This window comes from Anarhichas minor, unplaced genomic scaffold (assembly GCF_050575085.1).
Source record: "Anarhichas minor isolate MPS153535 unplaced genomic scaffold, ASM5057508v1 ptg000028l, whole genome shotgun sequence".
Classification (NCBI taxonomy): Eukaryota; Metazoa; Chordata; class Actinopteri; order Perciformes; family Anarhichadidae; genus Anarhichas; species Anarhichas minor.
In genome coordinates, this window is record NW_027466474.1 from 15,310,175 (window position 1) to 15,324,557 (window position 14,383).

At 43.0% G+C, this 14,383-nt stretch overlaps 1 protein-coding gene across 2 annotated transcripts in view; it reads right to left on the reverse strand.

Annotated features, from left to right (window-relative positions):
- ppp3cb (protein phosphatase 3, catalytic subunit, beta isozyme) overlaps nt 1-14,383 on the reverse strand; it is a 32,007-nt gene that overhangs the window by 7,778 nt on the left and 9,846 nt on the right. For both annotated transcript variants that reach the window (XM_076103908.1, XM_076103907.1), the window contains exons 2-9: nt 13,229-13,429; nt 10,185-10,309; nt 8,185-8,296; nt 5,207-5,352; nt 3,714-3,853; nt 2,310-2,387; nt 366-460; nt 6-131 (exon numbers count right to left, since the gene is read on the reverse strand). In XM_076103908.1, the coding sequence (XP_075960023.1) occupies nt 6-131; nt 366-460; nt 2,310-2,387; nt 3,714-3,853; nt 5,207-5,352; nt 8,185-8,296; nt 10,185-10,309; nt 13,229-13,429 (1,023 nt within the window). The remainder of the gene's footprint in view (nt 1-5; nt 132-365; nt 461-2,309; nt 2,388-3,713; nt 3,854-5,206; nt 5,353-8,184; nt 8,297-10,184; nt 10,310-13,228; nt 13,430-14,383) is intronic.

Genomic DNA, 14,383 nt, shown 5'->3' on the forward strand with positions numbered 1-14,383 from the left:
GATACCCTTTTCTCCCACGAAAGGCAGCGACCAGGTGAAGACGTCCATGAAGTTGGGCAGCCAGTAGGGGTGAGGAGAGCAGTTGAACTGACGGATGTTCATCACATTGTTCTCATACTTCAGCACCGCCGCTGGACACGCACACACACACACACACACACATACACATTATAGCCATTTCCGTTTTGGTCATACAGTAGACAATAATGTTCCCTAAATATTCATCATAAAATATCATGTTAAATGTACAGTTTTACTAAAAATGTTTGCTACTTGGCTGCAGAATTTTACTGTTCAGTCTAAAATAATGGCACCGCAGTGGTTACAGCTTTCTGTGTGTGTACTGTGTGTTCTGTGTGTCAGACCTTTGTTGTTGTAGACATCCAGGTAGTTTGGAGCAGAGAAGATTGTGATGAGGGAGGGAAAACCTGTAGTCTGACTCTTCCTGTACATACGATACCTGAGGAAAGAGAGACAAACAACGGCCACGTTACAACTAAAAACGAAACACATTGTGTATGAAAACTGAGGATTTGCTTCAGAGGTCTTTAAAACCAGACAGAGACTGGTTGAAGGCGAGACAGCCACGTGTTTAAAAACAAAAGAAGAAGGAATCTGTGTGGGCAAAATGACAGTGAGCAGGGTACTGACAGTGTTTGAGTGGAGCTGCCAGCACAAAAATAACATTTTGAATCAGGCAGATCTAGTGACTTAGTCGCAATAACAAACAAGTCTGGGTGCAATTAGTTTCAAACATGAAAACGACCTACCGAGATTAGACATGATAATGAACCCAAGCACGCGTATTTCATTTGTTCCCACAAACAAAGCACAAAAGCAGCCTCTGCCAGCTGGGTCCCTTAAGGATAGACTAATTACCAAACTCATCAGTAATCAAGAATATGGGTTATTTGTTATAAACAAATATAATCTGGGTGTGCAGCAGAATTAGTTTGCTGTTTTCTTATCAGAGGGATTCTAATATTGTCTGTTATCATGGAGGTCCAGTGTCCTGTGTAGCTTTGCCAAGGATGCGGTTCTCTCTCGGAGCCTGTGTAGAACCAGATGCCGACATGCAAATCAATGTCATCAGCAGCAAGGCTGCTTCTTGTTTTGGTCTTCACCTATTTACAAACTTTGTCCACAGCAGGCCACTGCGCCCTGTGTCTGACCGTGGGCCAATCAAATCAAGGCAAAGTAATGGCTTTGTATCAAACAGGCTCCTGATTGGCTGCCTGTTACACGGCTCTACCACTGTGGCACAGACCTTACATCTGTGACCAATTTGTACAATGTACTAATGTTTACAGTTACAGTTTCAACAGTTGGTATGCGATAAACCAACAAATTGAACCTTTTTATATTATGTAATAATACAATAAGTGCACTATTGTACATCAATCAAACTGCAGCTTTAAAAATAGAAACCAACATTTTTCCAGAAAAGTATAGAGTTATTTTTTCCTGGAGCGGTTTTGCTACCATCCACAATAGGTTCATTATTTTGTTCAGCAATGATCAGACCCCCCTCATTTCCTTTGCGATTGTATTGTGGGAGAGGATCAAGTTTTTATTTTTTAGATTGCATTGTTGTGAGTCTAGTTTATTTTGTCATTTTTTCCAGTGTGAACATACTTGAAACCTGCTTGGAATTAATTCTATCTCTACACTGCTGCTCGTTTCATTGCGTGAAGTCACTTCTCTTGATTGCGCAGTGTTTTAAATGAACACACACCATTTCATCTCTACATGAGGTACTATTTAGAAGTATAAACTTCTAAAGTGATAGTGTGTTTTGGCTAGCCCTTATGCAAGTGCACTAACGCAAGTGCCCAGGTGCACAACAGATCAAATACTGTTAATGGCTTCCCCAAACAGCACAAACCACAGCAACAGCACAACTCATAATGCAGCAATTAAGGCAGCACTATTATATTTAGAGGATTTACACTAAGATAACAGATGCCAGGGATGGATTTGTGGGTCAGAAAATTGTGTTTTTTGCCCCAACTGCTTTATTTAGACTAGTGGTGCAAACCTTACATGGCTCTTTGCCTTACCATTCTGTTTTCAAGAGGTGAGTTAGTTGAGCTGAATGTTGTTCAGGCTGCTGGTGCTCTCCGTCGGACAATCTCTAACAATGCTAATAGCATAAGTGTGGAACTTCTTTCCCCATAATGTGCCAGTCTCCTGACAAAGAAAAATAACAGCTCGGAACATGAAGTGACGAGGTAAGCCATTGAATTAAATGGAGCTCTTCTCTTTTAAGCCGGGAGAAAGGACTGAGCCGTGACAGTCAGTCAGCTTACCCGGCATCCTGTGCTTCATGCGCTCTGATGATTGACAGCAGGTTGTTGGTCTGTAGGAACTCGCACACTGCTGGGTAACTGTGGACAGAGAGAGACAGAGACACAGAGAGAAAGAGTCAGAGCAAGTGAAGCGAAGCAGTGGAAAAGAAAAGAAAAAACATACTGGTGAAGAAACACGCACAAAGATCCAGTAATAACCACTTTACATAGCAAACATGTCACACGTCATTATATCAAGATCGCTGTAAACTACAAAACAGAAGGAAGTATTTAAAGACTAGCAGTGGGAGATGAGAGGGCCTCTTGTTTTCTGAAGTCGTGTCTAGCTGAGACCAGCAGGGGGCATCAGCCAGCATAAGGGCAGGGCTTATGGCCTCCTCAGTGCTGAGGGGGCCCAGTATTCACTAGTTGGTCAATTGATGCTGTGTCTGCTAAACATAGAAAATCACTGTGTTCTCCACAGACAACATGTCACTAGGCCCCAGTGCAACACACTCTGCACGTGGGGCAGGGGCGGGGGGGCAGCTACGACCATCCACTTCAGCTCTTCGTCTTTAAATGCCTCCATTTTTATTTCTTCATTTCCATCTTTCATCTTCTCCCCCACCACCACTACTATCGCCCTCCTCCCGTGTTTCTCTCCCTCTTTCTCTCACTGTATCTTAATATCACTCCATATCTGGCAGGAGTAGCCAGTCGTCATAGCAACAGAACCGTGCAGTCTCCCTGGGGATTGTGGGATATCGTTTCATGCTGAAACAGAACTGTATGCGTGTGTGTGTTTGTGCATGTGTGTGCAAGTGCTGTGTTTATGTGTTTGCTCGTACATTGAATATGTGTGTGCGTGTGTATGTGTGTGTGTGTGTGTGTAAACTGGGCAAGATTTGTTGTCTCTTGTACAAATCCCAGTGATTGTTATTGGATCTTGGATGTGGTGTAACCGTGCAGGAAGCATCTCGCTCTCTCTTCTCTCGTCACCAACATCCCAAACCAATAGACTGAAGTCCTCCAAAACTTATTAGATTCCAGATTTGTAGATGAAAGTCACATCTCGCTGGCACTGGACGATCACGCGGCGCCCAGATCATTAAAACATATCGAATGAGCGGGCAGGAACACATTGGAGGATCAGTCTTATTTCTGGCTCCACGTTTCAGCTGCTAATTTCAAAGAATTTTGTTCCTCGTGTGTATTCTTTTTATCTCCGAGTATTGCATTCATTCTGGCTTGTTTGGGTATCAGGTTCATATCTCTGAGCTTCATAAGCCCTGGGATCAACGGTACTACACTATATTCACTCCCATTCAAGTTGATTTTCTTCTGAAATGAACTATGAGGACTGTTGTGTAATATTTCTGTTCAGTTGGTTCTTGTAGATGAAAGTCACATCATTTTGTCCTGTACCTGTAAAAATAGGAGCAGCCTCTGACTGTGTTGTGGCCAAAGTATTCTTGGGTCTTCTCGTTGCCAAAGTCTTCCAGGGGGTCGGCCCACAGCAGGTCGCACATGGGCCCAAACGCTGGGGGCTCCTTGAACCGGTCCAACTAGGACATGCAAAGAACACGCACACACAGAGACACACAGGAAATGATCAGCTTACAGTCAACACAAACCCTCACAAAGAAACATATGAGATACCTAACACCACACACACCAGCACCAGCACATATAGGATAAATCAGAGGGGAAAGAGAAGCAAACACACACAAACACACACCAACACACACCAACACACACTGTCAGAGCAGAGCTTCTCCATGGCAACCCTCACCACACAGGAGGGAGAAGATGTCACACCAGCAGATTCACCATGGAAACGCTGCCATTAGATGAGGAAGTGTGTCCTCGTGTCTCCGTGTTCATGCGTGTGCCTTTGTGTTCTTAATTACTGTTATACACACAGCATGTGTGGTTCACTGTATTTACTGGTTTCCTGAGGACCCTCTGCATTGACAGTACATGTGGGAATTAAGTCATAAATAAGAGTTGGTGTGTGTTTATGTCGGCACTCGCAGGCGTGTTTGAGTGCTGCACTGTGCATAAGTGGATAACATGTTACATTAACGTTATTATTTTTCCTGGTGATTAAAAGAATGGTAAATGTTGCTATGTATAAAGCAGTAAAGACTGGCAGGTTGTAATGTTTTCTCTTAATGTCTTAATTTAGCCCAAAACTAACTGTAACAGAAACCAAATATACCTAAAACGGCATCTTCAAGGAACAAAATGGGGAAAATGTATCAACATAAATCTGTTCTTTCAGATTTCTTGCCCATTTTAACATGTTAACATAAGAGGAAACATTTTACTTTAAACATTTACAGTCCAAAGACCATATCAATTAAATGCATTTGTTTGTCTGTCCGTCCTTCCACTCCTATAATTCATGTAAATGTGAGTTAAAGGCAGGTTAACCTCATAATTCCACTTGAGTCTGACATGGCAGCTACTGAGATCTGGTAAGCTAGGTACGTTTAGCAGTTAAAGCCGTGTCTTCTCTCCGTTGGAGTTGAATTCAGCCACGGCCACATTTAATTATACGGAATTACAAACTTAGAATTACTAAGATATCAGATCCTCAAATAGAAACCTTTATTTACAGGCTAGGTAAATATAATAAGTACATTTTGTTTGTTAGCCGTTAGCTAGTCGGAGCATTTATTACTTCATTCCCCCCCTCTCTTTCCCCACATTCCCTGTTTTTCTCCACTGTAGCTGTCAAATAAAGGCACACAATTCCCAATAATTTTAAATTATACATAAAATAATTCAAATTTATTTAAAAACGCATAATATACGTATATGCAGTAACCCAGATTCAGATCTAAACTCATTTTGAGTGCGTTTTGCCCGTATTGTTGATTCAACATTGCATGTGCGTGTGCCTCTTTTCGTACCTTCTTGATGTCGTCCAGCGTGTGGATCTCTGGTGAAAGCCCCCCATGCACACACAGGAACTGCTGGTTCATCAGGGCTGCCAGGGGCAGGCAATCAAACGCCTCCATGCAGGAGTCATACACCTGCTCCGAGTACTTGATCTTACCTGGAGGGGGTTAGAGGGGTGGAGAGATATTTCAAGGGTTGAGACAAAGAAGGGCCTGAATTGTGTTTTGACAGCCACCATTCTCGCTAACGTACATTCAGTCCCTGTCGCTCAGAGTGTGACTGTTACATATCGCACACAAACACAATGCAACAAGGAACATGGGGAACAAACAAACATGGAGCTTCTACATCTACGGATATAAAGAACTCAGTCAAAGGCTAATGGCCTCCGACAGACGCGTACGGTTCCTCTAAAAACATAACTCAGTTCACTTGGGTGTAAAGGCGGTAATAGGTAGGATTTTCTCATAGCGTGTTATTAATTTATACAGACATCTCTTCTCCGGCGCTCCCATATGACACAATTCTCTCCTCTCTCATGATTTAGAAATGCTACTTCCCAGAGAAGAAATGTACATATGCAGACAACATATGGAAGCAAAGACTCCAGCTCTGTTCCAGTGAACAAAATCTTGACCCAAATATAAGCATGAAGCAGCAGCGTTGCGAGGCAGATTTTTTTTTGCTTTATGAAAAACTCCTTTTGATTTGACAGCGATATCAATAAAGACATCCAACACGCGGCATCTTTAAAGTACATTTCGCACATGGGCGTAACAATACATCTGACACAAAACAATATCACAGGATTAAAATAGCTCAAAGGAGATCGGAGGAGAGAGATAGAAGAGAAAGAAAGGAGAGAGAAGGGTGGATTTCGTACGAGCGCAGGCAAGGAGGAGAGCAAATGATAATTTCATAAAGAGAGAAGGAGAGAGATTGATGGGGGGAGACAGGAGAAGGAGGAGAGGTTAAGAGCGGTGAGAGGAAGGAGAGGAGACGGCGAGGGACGAGGAAAGAGAGATGGGAAGGAGAAGGAAGAGTGTGAGGACGACACGTACACAAATCAAAGGCAGTATTGCAGAGTACCACTGTACAGTAGCCAGCATTTCTGTGTGTGTGTGTGTGTGTGTGTGGTGTGTGTGAGTGAGAGACAGCGAGAAGTGTGTTTGTCAACCGCTCCATCTGCCTCGTGTAAAGCAAGAGCTCATTATTGCTAGTCCACCAGTTTTCGGCTCCTTCCACACACACAGACACACTTAAACATTTATGAAGACGCTCTTGCACAGGCATGCAGTCACGGTACATGCGCTTGCACACACTTGTGGTGCACCCACACATACACACATACACACACGTACACACAGCAGATGGTAATTGAGGGCGACCACTATTCGCCACGAGCACCAGGGGAAATTAGCTTCCTTGTCCCTTGGCCAATCAGACACAGAAGAGCAAGTCCCTGAGCCAATCTTTAAGGGCCAAATTCATTTGCTGCTAGTCACCCATTCTCGGACAGGACGCGAGGAGAGTCAGAGAGACAGAGCGAGAGACTGATCGAGGGAGGAAAAGATGGAGAGGAATAAGAAGTAAGGAGGGTGAGAAGGAGTAGAGGAGGGGTGGATGGGATTGTAAAAGGAGGGAGGATAACACCCAGGAAGATGGACAGAAAAAATAAACTTTTTAGCTGAAACAGTCATAATGTATTGATTAGTTGAGTGACAGAAAATGAATCTGCAACAAGTGACTGTTTGTTAAACCCCTCCCCCGAGCAGCAAATTGTCCAATTCTAGCTTAGCAAATGTAACTAGGCATGGCAGGCCTAGCTTTGAATTTGAAAGGGGCCGAACAGTGCGTTTGTCTGCTCTTACTTAAAACATTAGCATGACATTAGTAAGGACAAGCATTTCATTAGCTACCTACATTTTGTGTCGTTACATGTTACGATGGAAGAAGCCCCATTCACAATATCACATCCACTCTGCAGTCTTTCCCCGTGGAAGCCTGTCCTCCTGGACGGTACTATATGAGAGCGTAGGCTAAGGCTAACACTACAGTGGTTCTGTCCTGCTCCGTTGTATGTGGGGAGGTTTGCGACCCCAGCCAAACTCATTACGATACGAACACATCTGTAAGTCCTCGTTCTAAAAGCTTTTTCTCTTATAACAGTGGAAGTGAAACACACTGTTCAGAAACATGAACAGTGAAGCAACCTCTGTCTTGCTTGTGCAATTACATAAGCTAAGCCGTTAACAGGGTTCTGTTAGCATGAATTAACTGTCCGATCTTGTATTTTGCCTTGTAGTTCTTATAATACTTTGACTAACAAGCTCTATACTGCAAAAACAAGACCAATCCTTGTCTCTTTATATTCATGTCTTCTACATGGATCTTCAGCTGGTGAGGATGATGACTGTTTTGCCTCGGACATCAAAGTTCAAAGTTCAAAGTTAGCTTTATTGTCAATTCCACAATATGTACCGAACATACAGAGGAGTTGAAAAGACGTTTCTCTCCATACACCACATGGTCGGGACAGAGAGGGGTCGCTGCGTCTACACGCGCCGCCATCTTGAGTTCCAGACATGTAGCTTCAGCCTCAGTCTTCTAGCGTTATATCATGTTTATAAGATTCTCTTTACAGAGTTTGTAACAAACAAGTCAACTGGAAATAAAAACATTTTAACCAGAAATGCCAAAAAGTCTCCGAGGTGAATATTTGCTTGTTTTCTATTATAGTTTTGAATGTGCAATTCATTAAAAAATAATCTGAAGATGAATCGATAGTGAAAATAATTGCTAGCTGCAGCTTACTTGGCTTTATAACAACTTAAACAGAAAAGACTGGTATAACTTGGAGGAGTAGGATGGAATGAGGTTAAAGAGGGAAGAGCAACAAAAGCGCATGAGGTGAAAGAGGTGCAGACACAGCGGTAGAGAAAGAGAGAAGGAGCACATTATATCAGGAGGAAACGCAAGAGTCACTCACATTCTTGTTTGAAGGTGAAATATTCTGTCAGATGTCTACATTCATGGTTTCCCCGTAGAAGAAAGAGCGTCTTTGGGTAGAGGATCTTCAGTGACCACAGGTATAACACACACTAAAGGTTCACCAGGGGAGACAGAGGCATACAACCTGGTTATAGATAAGCAGCTGTACATAACAACATCATTACATTTGCCAAAAACAGGAGTACATTTACAATGCATTATGGGATGTAATTGCAGCATGAATACTATAATGTAACAAATTAAGCTTTTTGCATATTTAGTCGCCTTCAATGTGACTTGTTACAGTTATGACGCGTGTTTATGCTTGAGATGTAAATGCCATCATCACGTCGGCATATGGCTGCTTGTCTGCATGTATCTGTTCTTAGTCACTTAGTTCTCACATGTCATGCATGCTAGTTCTGGTCCGTGAGGAACGCCAAAGCACACGACCAGCGGCTCATTTTGTATTGGTCAATACCCAGTGTTCAGTCAGATGTCATTCAATTATATTCTAAATCAGGTCAGGGTTGTGTAGTATTTCTACAACTTCCATCAATCAAATTTGTTAACTATTTAGTCGCAATCAATTTACTTGTAAACAAGGAAGGCACCAACAGGTAAGTTTCAATAATGTCATTATGTTTTATTATCTGATCACATCAATGTAAAAAAAACAATTGCTTGACGAAAATATTGTTGAGTAAAAAGGTGAATATTGTTACAATTATGGCTCTCGACTGACCCTACTATTCTGGAAATATGTTTGATTTCTTATATTGCCTGGCTCAAATGACAAGTTCAACGTTTTAGGGGGTAAGGTACAGTCATAGCAGCACTGTGAAGAAAGCAAATAAGTGTAAATGTCAAACTATTCCTTAAAGAAAACCACAGTGAAAACTAATTTCTCTTTTGCTAGTAAGTAACTGTATCAGGAAGAGTTGTTGTCATTTCACTTTCAGTTCCCCTCATTAAATTCTAATTGGAAATTCAAAGCGAGACACAGAGAATCACGTTGGAAGCGTCACAAGGAATTCCCTCCCTGCACGAACCATCCACTGCCCAAATGTGTTGAGCTGAAAGCCAGTTGGTCCTCACCCCGGGCTAAAGATAGACATGAACAGGACTTTGACAAGAATCATCCCGAATAAGAGCGTACCTGATTGAGTTCACAGAAAAATAAAAATGAATTGAGAAGAGCTGTGGCTGTGTCCGACATCTTTTAGAATATATTATCAGCCAATGTGTTTCCACTTTTATCACTTTATTAATCACTACAAATGTGTCAGAGGGTGTTCTCTCACCTACACACGGTATCCTCCAAGCTCTGCATTGAGGCCTACTGTCTATGTGGCCTTGAAGTGTGTTAAGAAGGTGACCTAAATATTGCTTCCTGCCATCCAAACAGCGATACAGCCCTCATGCCATGGATGCCAAGTGAGCTCAACAGGCTAGGACATGCACCATGTGCTTGTATTATTATGGATTCAAGTCACACCCCCGATCTGTGGAGCGTTTCTGCCAGACAAAGCAATCCCAAAAATACTATATTGCACTCACATCTATTTTACAGAGATGTCCAAAAGGCCCCCTGAATATACTATCTCCACTCAGGTTCTATACATATTTCAGTAAGCAGCATATTATACCCGTTAGTGATTACTGACCTTGAGTCATCCATGAATTTTAAATCATTTTGGTCCGTGTCCATTTTCAGACACACACTGTTGTGCGTCTATGCTAATCTCAAGTACTTTTTGTACGTTTATAATTCATTAAATACAACACAATGTGGTGACTGTATACCTCCGTATGAAATAAACCTTGCTACTAGAAACTGTATAATAGACTTCAGGGCAATATACACCATAATGGACATTGATTTAATTGTAAGCTCACTGTAAACACAATACAACCAGCTTACATTTTCTGTTGTGTGGACACACACCCAGTAAAAGAGTGTGATGTTCAGATACATGCTTCACTGTCCATCCTCACCTCAATACTGAAGTAGCCCCTGTCCACGTAGTCCCCTAGGAAGAGGTAGCGAGTGTTGGCAGGAGAACCCCCCACTTCAAACAGCTTCATCAGGTCGAAGAACTGGCCGTGGATATCTCCGCACACTGCGGAGGCAGCACACAACAGTGTTAGGGTCATAAAGGCCGCGGGTTTCAGCCGCCACATGTTCAGTTTTTCATAACTCAGTAAAAGCGCGTGGCACCATCATCATCTTCAGTGGCTCCATATGGCCTGATTTGCATCTGCAGAGGTATGTCTGCTCTGTCTGCTGATCTAGAAACATCACTCACCTGCCTAATGAAAAAAAAAAACAGAATATGAGTGATGAAAATATCCTCCTGAAAGAATAATGTTGAGGTCTGTGTTTGAATCCAACCAGTTAAGGAACACACCAGAGATCTCATGTTCAATACATGTATCTATAGATATATATAGATATAGATTTTCTCTGCCAAAATGTCAAACAATAGGAGAGAAAATTACTTATAGCTGAAACACAGTTGATCAGCTGACTTGTTGATTAGTTGATGAATGTATCTAAAACTACCGTATTGTGATGAGCCATTTGAGTCACTTTAAGCAAAAAAAGTTCCAGCTTCTTTTCTTTGTCTAATTTGATTTTATACTTAAAAACTTTGAGCTGTGGGCTGTTAGTTGGACAGAATTACCTATTTGAATATGTCACCTTGGGCTTTGGGATATTGTGATTATCATTTTACAACATTTTATATCCAAAACAATCACCAAGGCGTTTTAATTGATAATCAAACAGTACTGATTATATCCCTGATGCTACTAATTACTGTTGAGCCATATATCATACAAGTTTTAAGATAACAGCAACCTTCACTGCACTACATTAGGTTAAATTTCACATCTATCAGACTTTAAATCTAGTTTTCTTGATGGAGCCTCATCGACTCTGATTCTATATCAATCGCCATGTGTTTCTAATAATTTCCCCCAAGATTTGTTCCAAGTCACATCCAGAAGTTTATTCATATCAGGCTTCACATGCCAAACACTTTGTATTTTGAAAGACTTCAGGACTGTCTGTGTGATCTGCCAGCATACATCTTCCCATCCGCCTCCCGCGCCATCTGCCTGGCCTCTCCTCTTCCCTTTTAGGTTTATAGTTCCCCTCTGCAGCCCATCTTACGATTGGCCATCTTGCATCTGCCCGGCCGGTTACGTCTGCCTGTCCCTCCATCTGCTTGCCATGTTAGTGTCTGTTTTTGTGTCTACTCCTTAGCATTCACCTTAATTTGAGCAGGGAATTTGGGAATGCAAGATGGCATGAGTGAAATTGAGCCGTACCTGTCTGTCTCCTCAGACCTGCCTCGGTATTCTCCCAGAGGCTTTCATGTGACTCCCTAAAAGCCTGTCCATTTAAATTTCTGCCATCCGTCCACTAGTCCGTCTGTCTTAGTACATCTCGAGACTCCTTCAAAGTGCTAAACTGTGTGTAGTACATCTCCTCACCATTACATTTGCTTAAAGCCCCTCCCCACAATAACCTGCACTACTTTTTCTTGTAGTTTCTGATCACAGCTAACTCAGACAAAAATCCACTCAGGTGGGTGTTTCTGGATCGGAATCTGTAGAAGTGGAGAAACTTGGAAAGTGATCAATATTTTGTGAGAACCTCTGCACTAAGCAGCTTAGGATCGACTGTCTCTCCATCTGCCTGTCTCTCTGTCCTCGTCCCCGGGGATCTGTACCTGTGAAAGCCGAGCGATGTTTCCACACTGCGTGGGCACGACGTCCCACACAGAATTATCTCAACGCCTGCATTTGCATAAACACGCACACACACGCATGCAGAGATACAAAGGTACATTCACCAAGCAGTGTGCATGGGTTGAGAAGTGTCTGGGTCCGCCTGCCTGCATGTCTGTCTTCTGTGTTATCGTCTCAGAAACTTGTTTTCTGTTTTGTCCCCCTCCCACTCCCTCCCTTCGACGTTCTCCACGGTTCATACCACTTCCCTGGCAAGGGAATACATGCAGATATTACCAAAGCTAGCGCCTGCCATTGTGAGGCGCGAGTGCCAATTGGTTCTCTCAGTGATGTGCGACTGAACAACAGTTCATATTAAAAGGGTGGCAGATACATATGGCAGATTAATTAATTAATCTTTCTCCTTTTTGCTATGCAGCTCCATTCCTCTGTCTTTCTCTGTTTGACTGTCACTATCTTTGCCCTAGCTGTTAAAGTGTGTGATCCATTTGCTTGTCATGCACATACGTATGTTAACACACTTCTTTTGCTTTTTTTGTGCGGGTAGTCCCAATAGCAGCAAACTGTTTTTAAATGGATAGCTTGACATTTAGGGGCATAATGGATAGGTATAGCACTGTCGCCTTCTGTCGACTTCCGGGTTCCAACCCGCTGGCCGGTCCGTCTGTGTGCAGTTTGCATGTTCTGAATGGTGTGAATGGTTGTCTGTCTCTATGTGTCAGCCCTGTGATGGTCTCGCGACCTGTGCTTAGCTTAGCATAAAGACAAAAAAAAACAGGGGAACAGTTAGCCTGGCTGACTGAAGTTAACAGAATCTGCCTACCAACACAATTAGACTAATTTACACGTTATATCTTGTTTGTTTAATCCAAACAAAAACGGAAGTGTAAAAAACAGAGTTTTTGGGGGGTTATGTACGGGACTATTTCTTGGGCAGGAGTAGTTACCAGGCAAGTAGTTTAGACTTAAGGATGTTATCGCTCACAGCCAGTAAATAGTAAAGAAAAAAAGCCATAAAACGGTGAAGTGATGTTTTTACCCTTTGTTTTTTGAAACAGATTGAACAAATGCGTTATTACACTTTAATTAACGAGCTCGTTGTCTGCCCTGTGTTTCCAGTCGTTCTGCTAAACTAAGCTCAGCTAACTGTCCGCTGGTCAAAATGTCAAACTAATCCTTTAACTGACATCAGGTTTGGCTTTCCTACTATTTTTTATGAACTGCTCCGTAACCAAATTAGACTAACTCACTCACTTCCTCCACTCTTCATCACTATGACATACCCGTGACTGGCGCCTCAATGTCCAACATAGTGCGCTCCTGCCGCAGGATGGCGGCGCCCTCATCGATGATGCGCAGGGCCACGGCCTCCTCCAGTCGGCCCTCCTTGGTGAGGTGAGCTTTGAGCAGGTCCACCCGCGGCCGGCCCTCGGCATCAAACACCTCCTTCATGGTGAGCTGGTGGGCCAGGGGTAAGGGGACCGCTGGAGAGTGGGGAGTGATGGAAAGGATAGGGAGGAGGTGGAAGTGAGAAGGAAAAGGTGTATAGAGAGATGGAGACAGAAGGGGATCAATGATGCAGGAAGGAAGACGGATAAAATATGGGAGGTATTATTTGAGATTAAGAAGGCGGAGGGGAGTTTAAATGGGTGTATGGATATATGGATACAGGTGATGGAGAGGAGTTGACACAGAAGAAAATAGAAGAATGTTTATTGTAATGCAGTACATGATTTATTGATATTTCCTGTATTTTTTATCAAGCTTTCCCACAAACATCAGAGGCCCTTGATCCTCACCATTATCCTGATCACACCTCTGCTTCAGCCTTTGACTGTGTGTGTGTGTGTGTGTGTGTGTGTGTGTGTGTGTGTGTGTGTGCATGTGTGTGTGTTTGTGCGTGTGTGCATGTGCGTGTGTTATTGAGGCCTAAGCGGGTTGTACTGAAGCAGGGTTTGCCAGAGTTATCAGGGTTGCCTGCCTCTGTTCTGCAGTAATGTCTTTCTTACATAATGAAGGCCCCCAGGGCGCTGCTGGAGAGGGGGGTTGAATGACGACGGGGTTGATACAGCAGTAGCACACAGCTGCACGTGAGGAGTCACATACACACATACAACAACACAATCGACAAAACGCACACAGGCACACACAAACACACACACACGAGCGGTCCTAACAAGCAGGCCCAAACTCAGTGGCAAGAAACAAAAGGCAGAGGCATAGGGGCGCATGCGTACATCATGTATGGGACAATGGCGTTAACACGCATGATTGCATAGTGTGTGTGTGTGTGAACCTACAGTGGTACACAGACACATACAAGCTCATAAAAGGTATTGTTATGCAGGATCCACAGAGCCTGTTGGAGCCCCACCAGTGCTAACACAGATAATGGCCTAGATCATAAACTCAAAACTAGGCCTGGCTCTCTCTCTCTC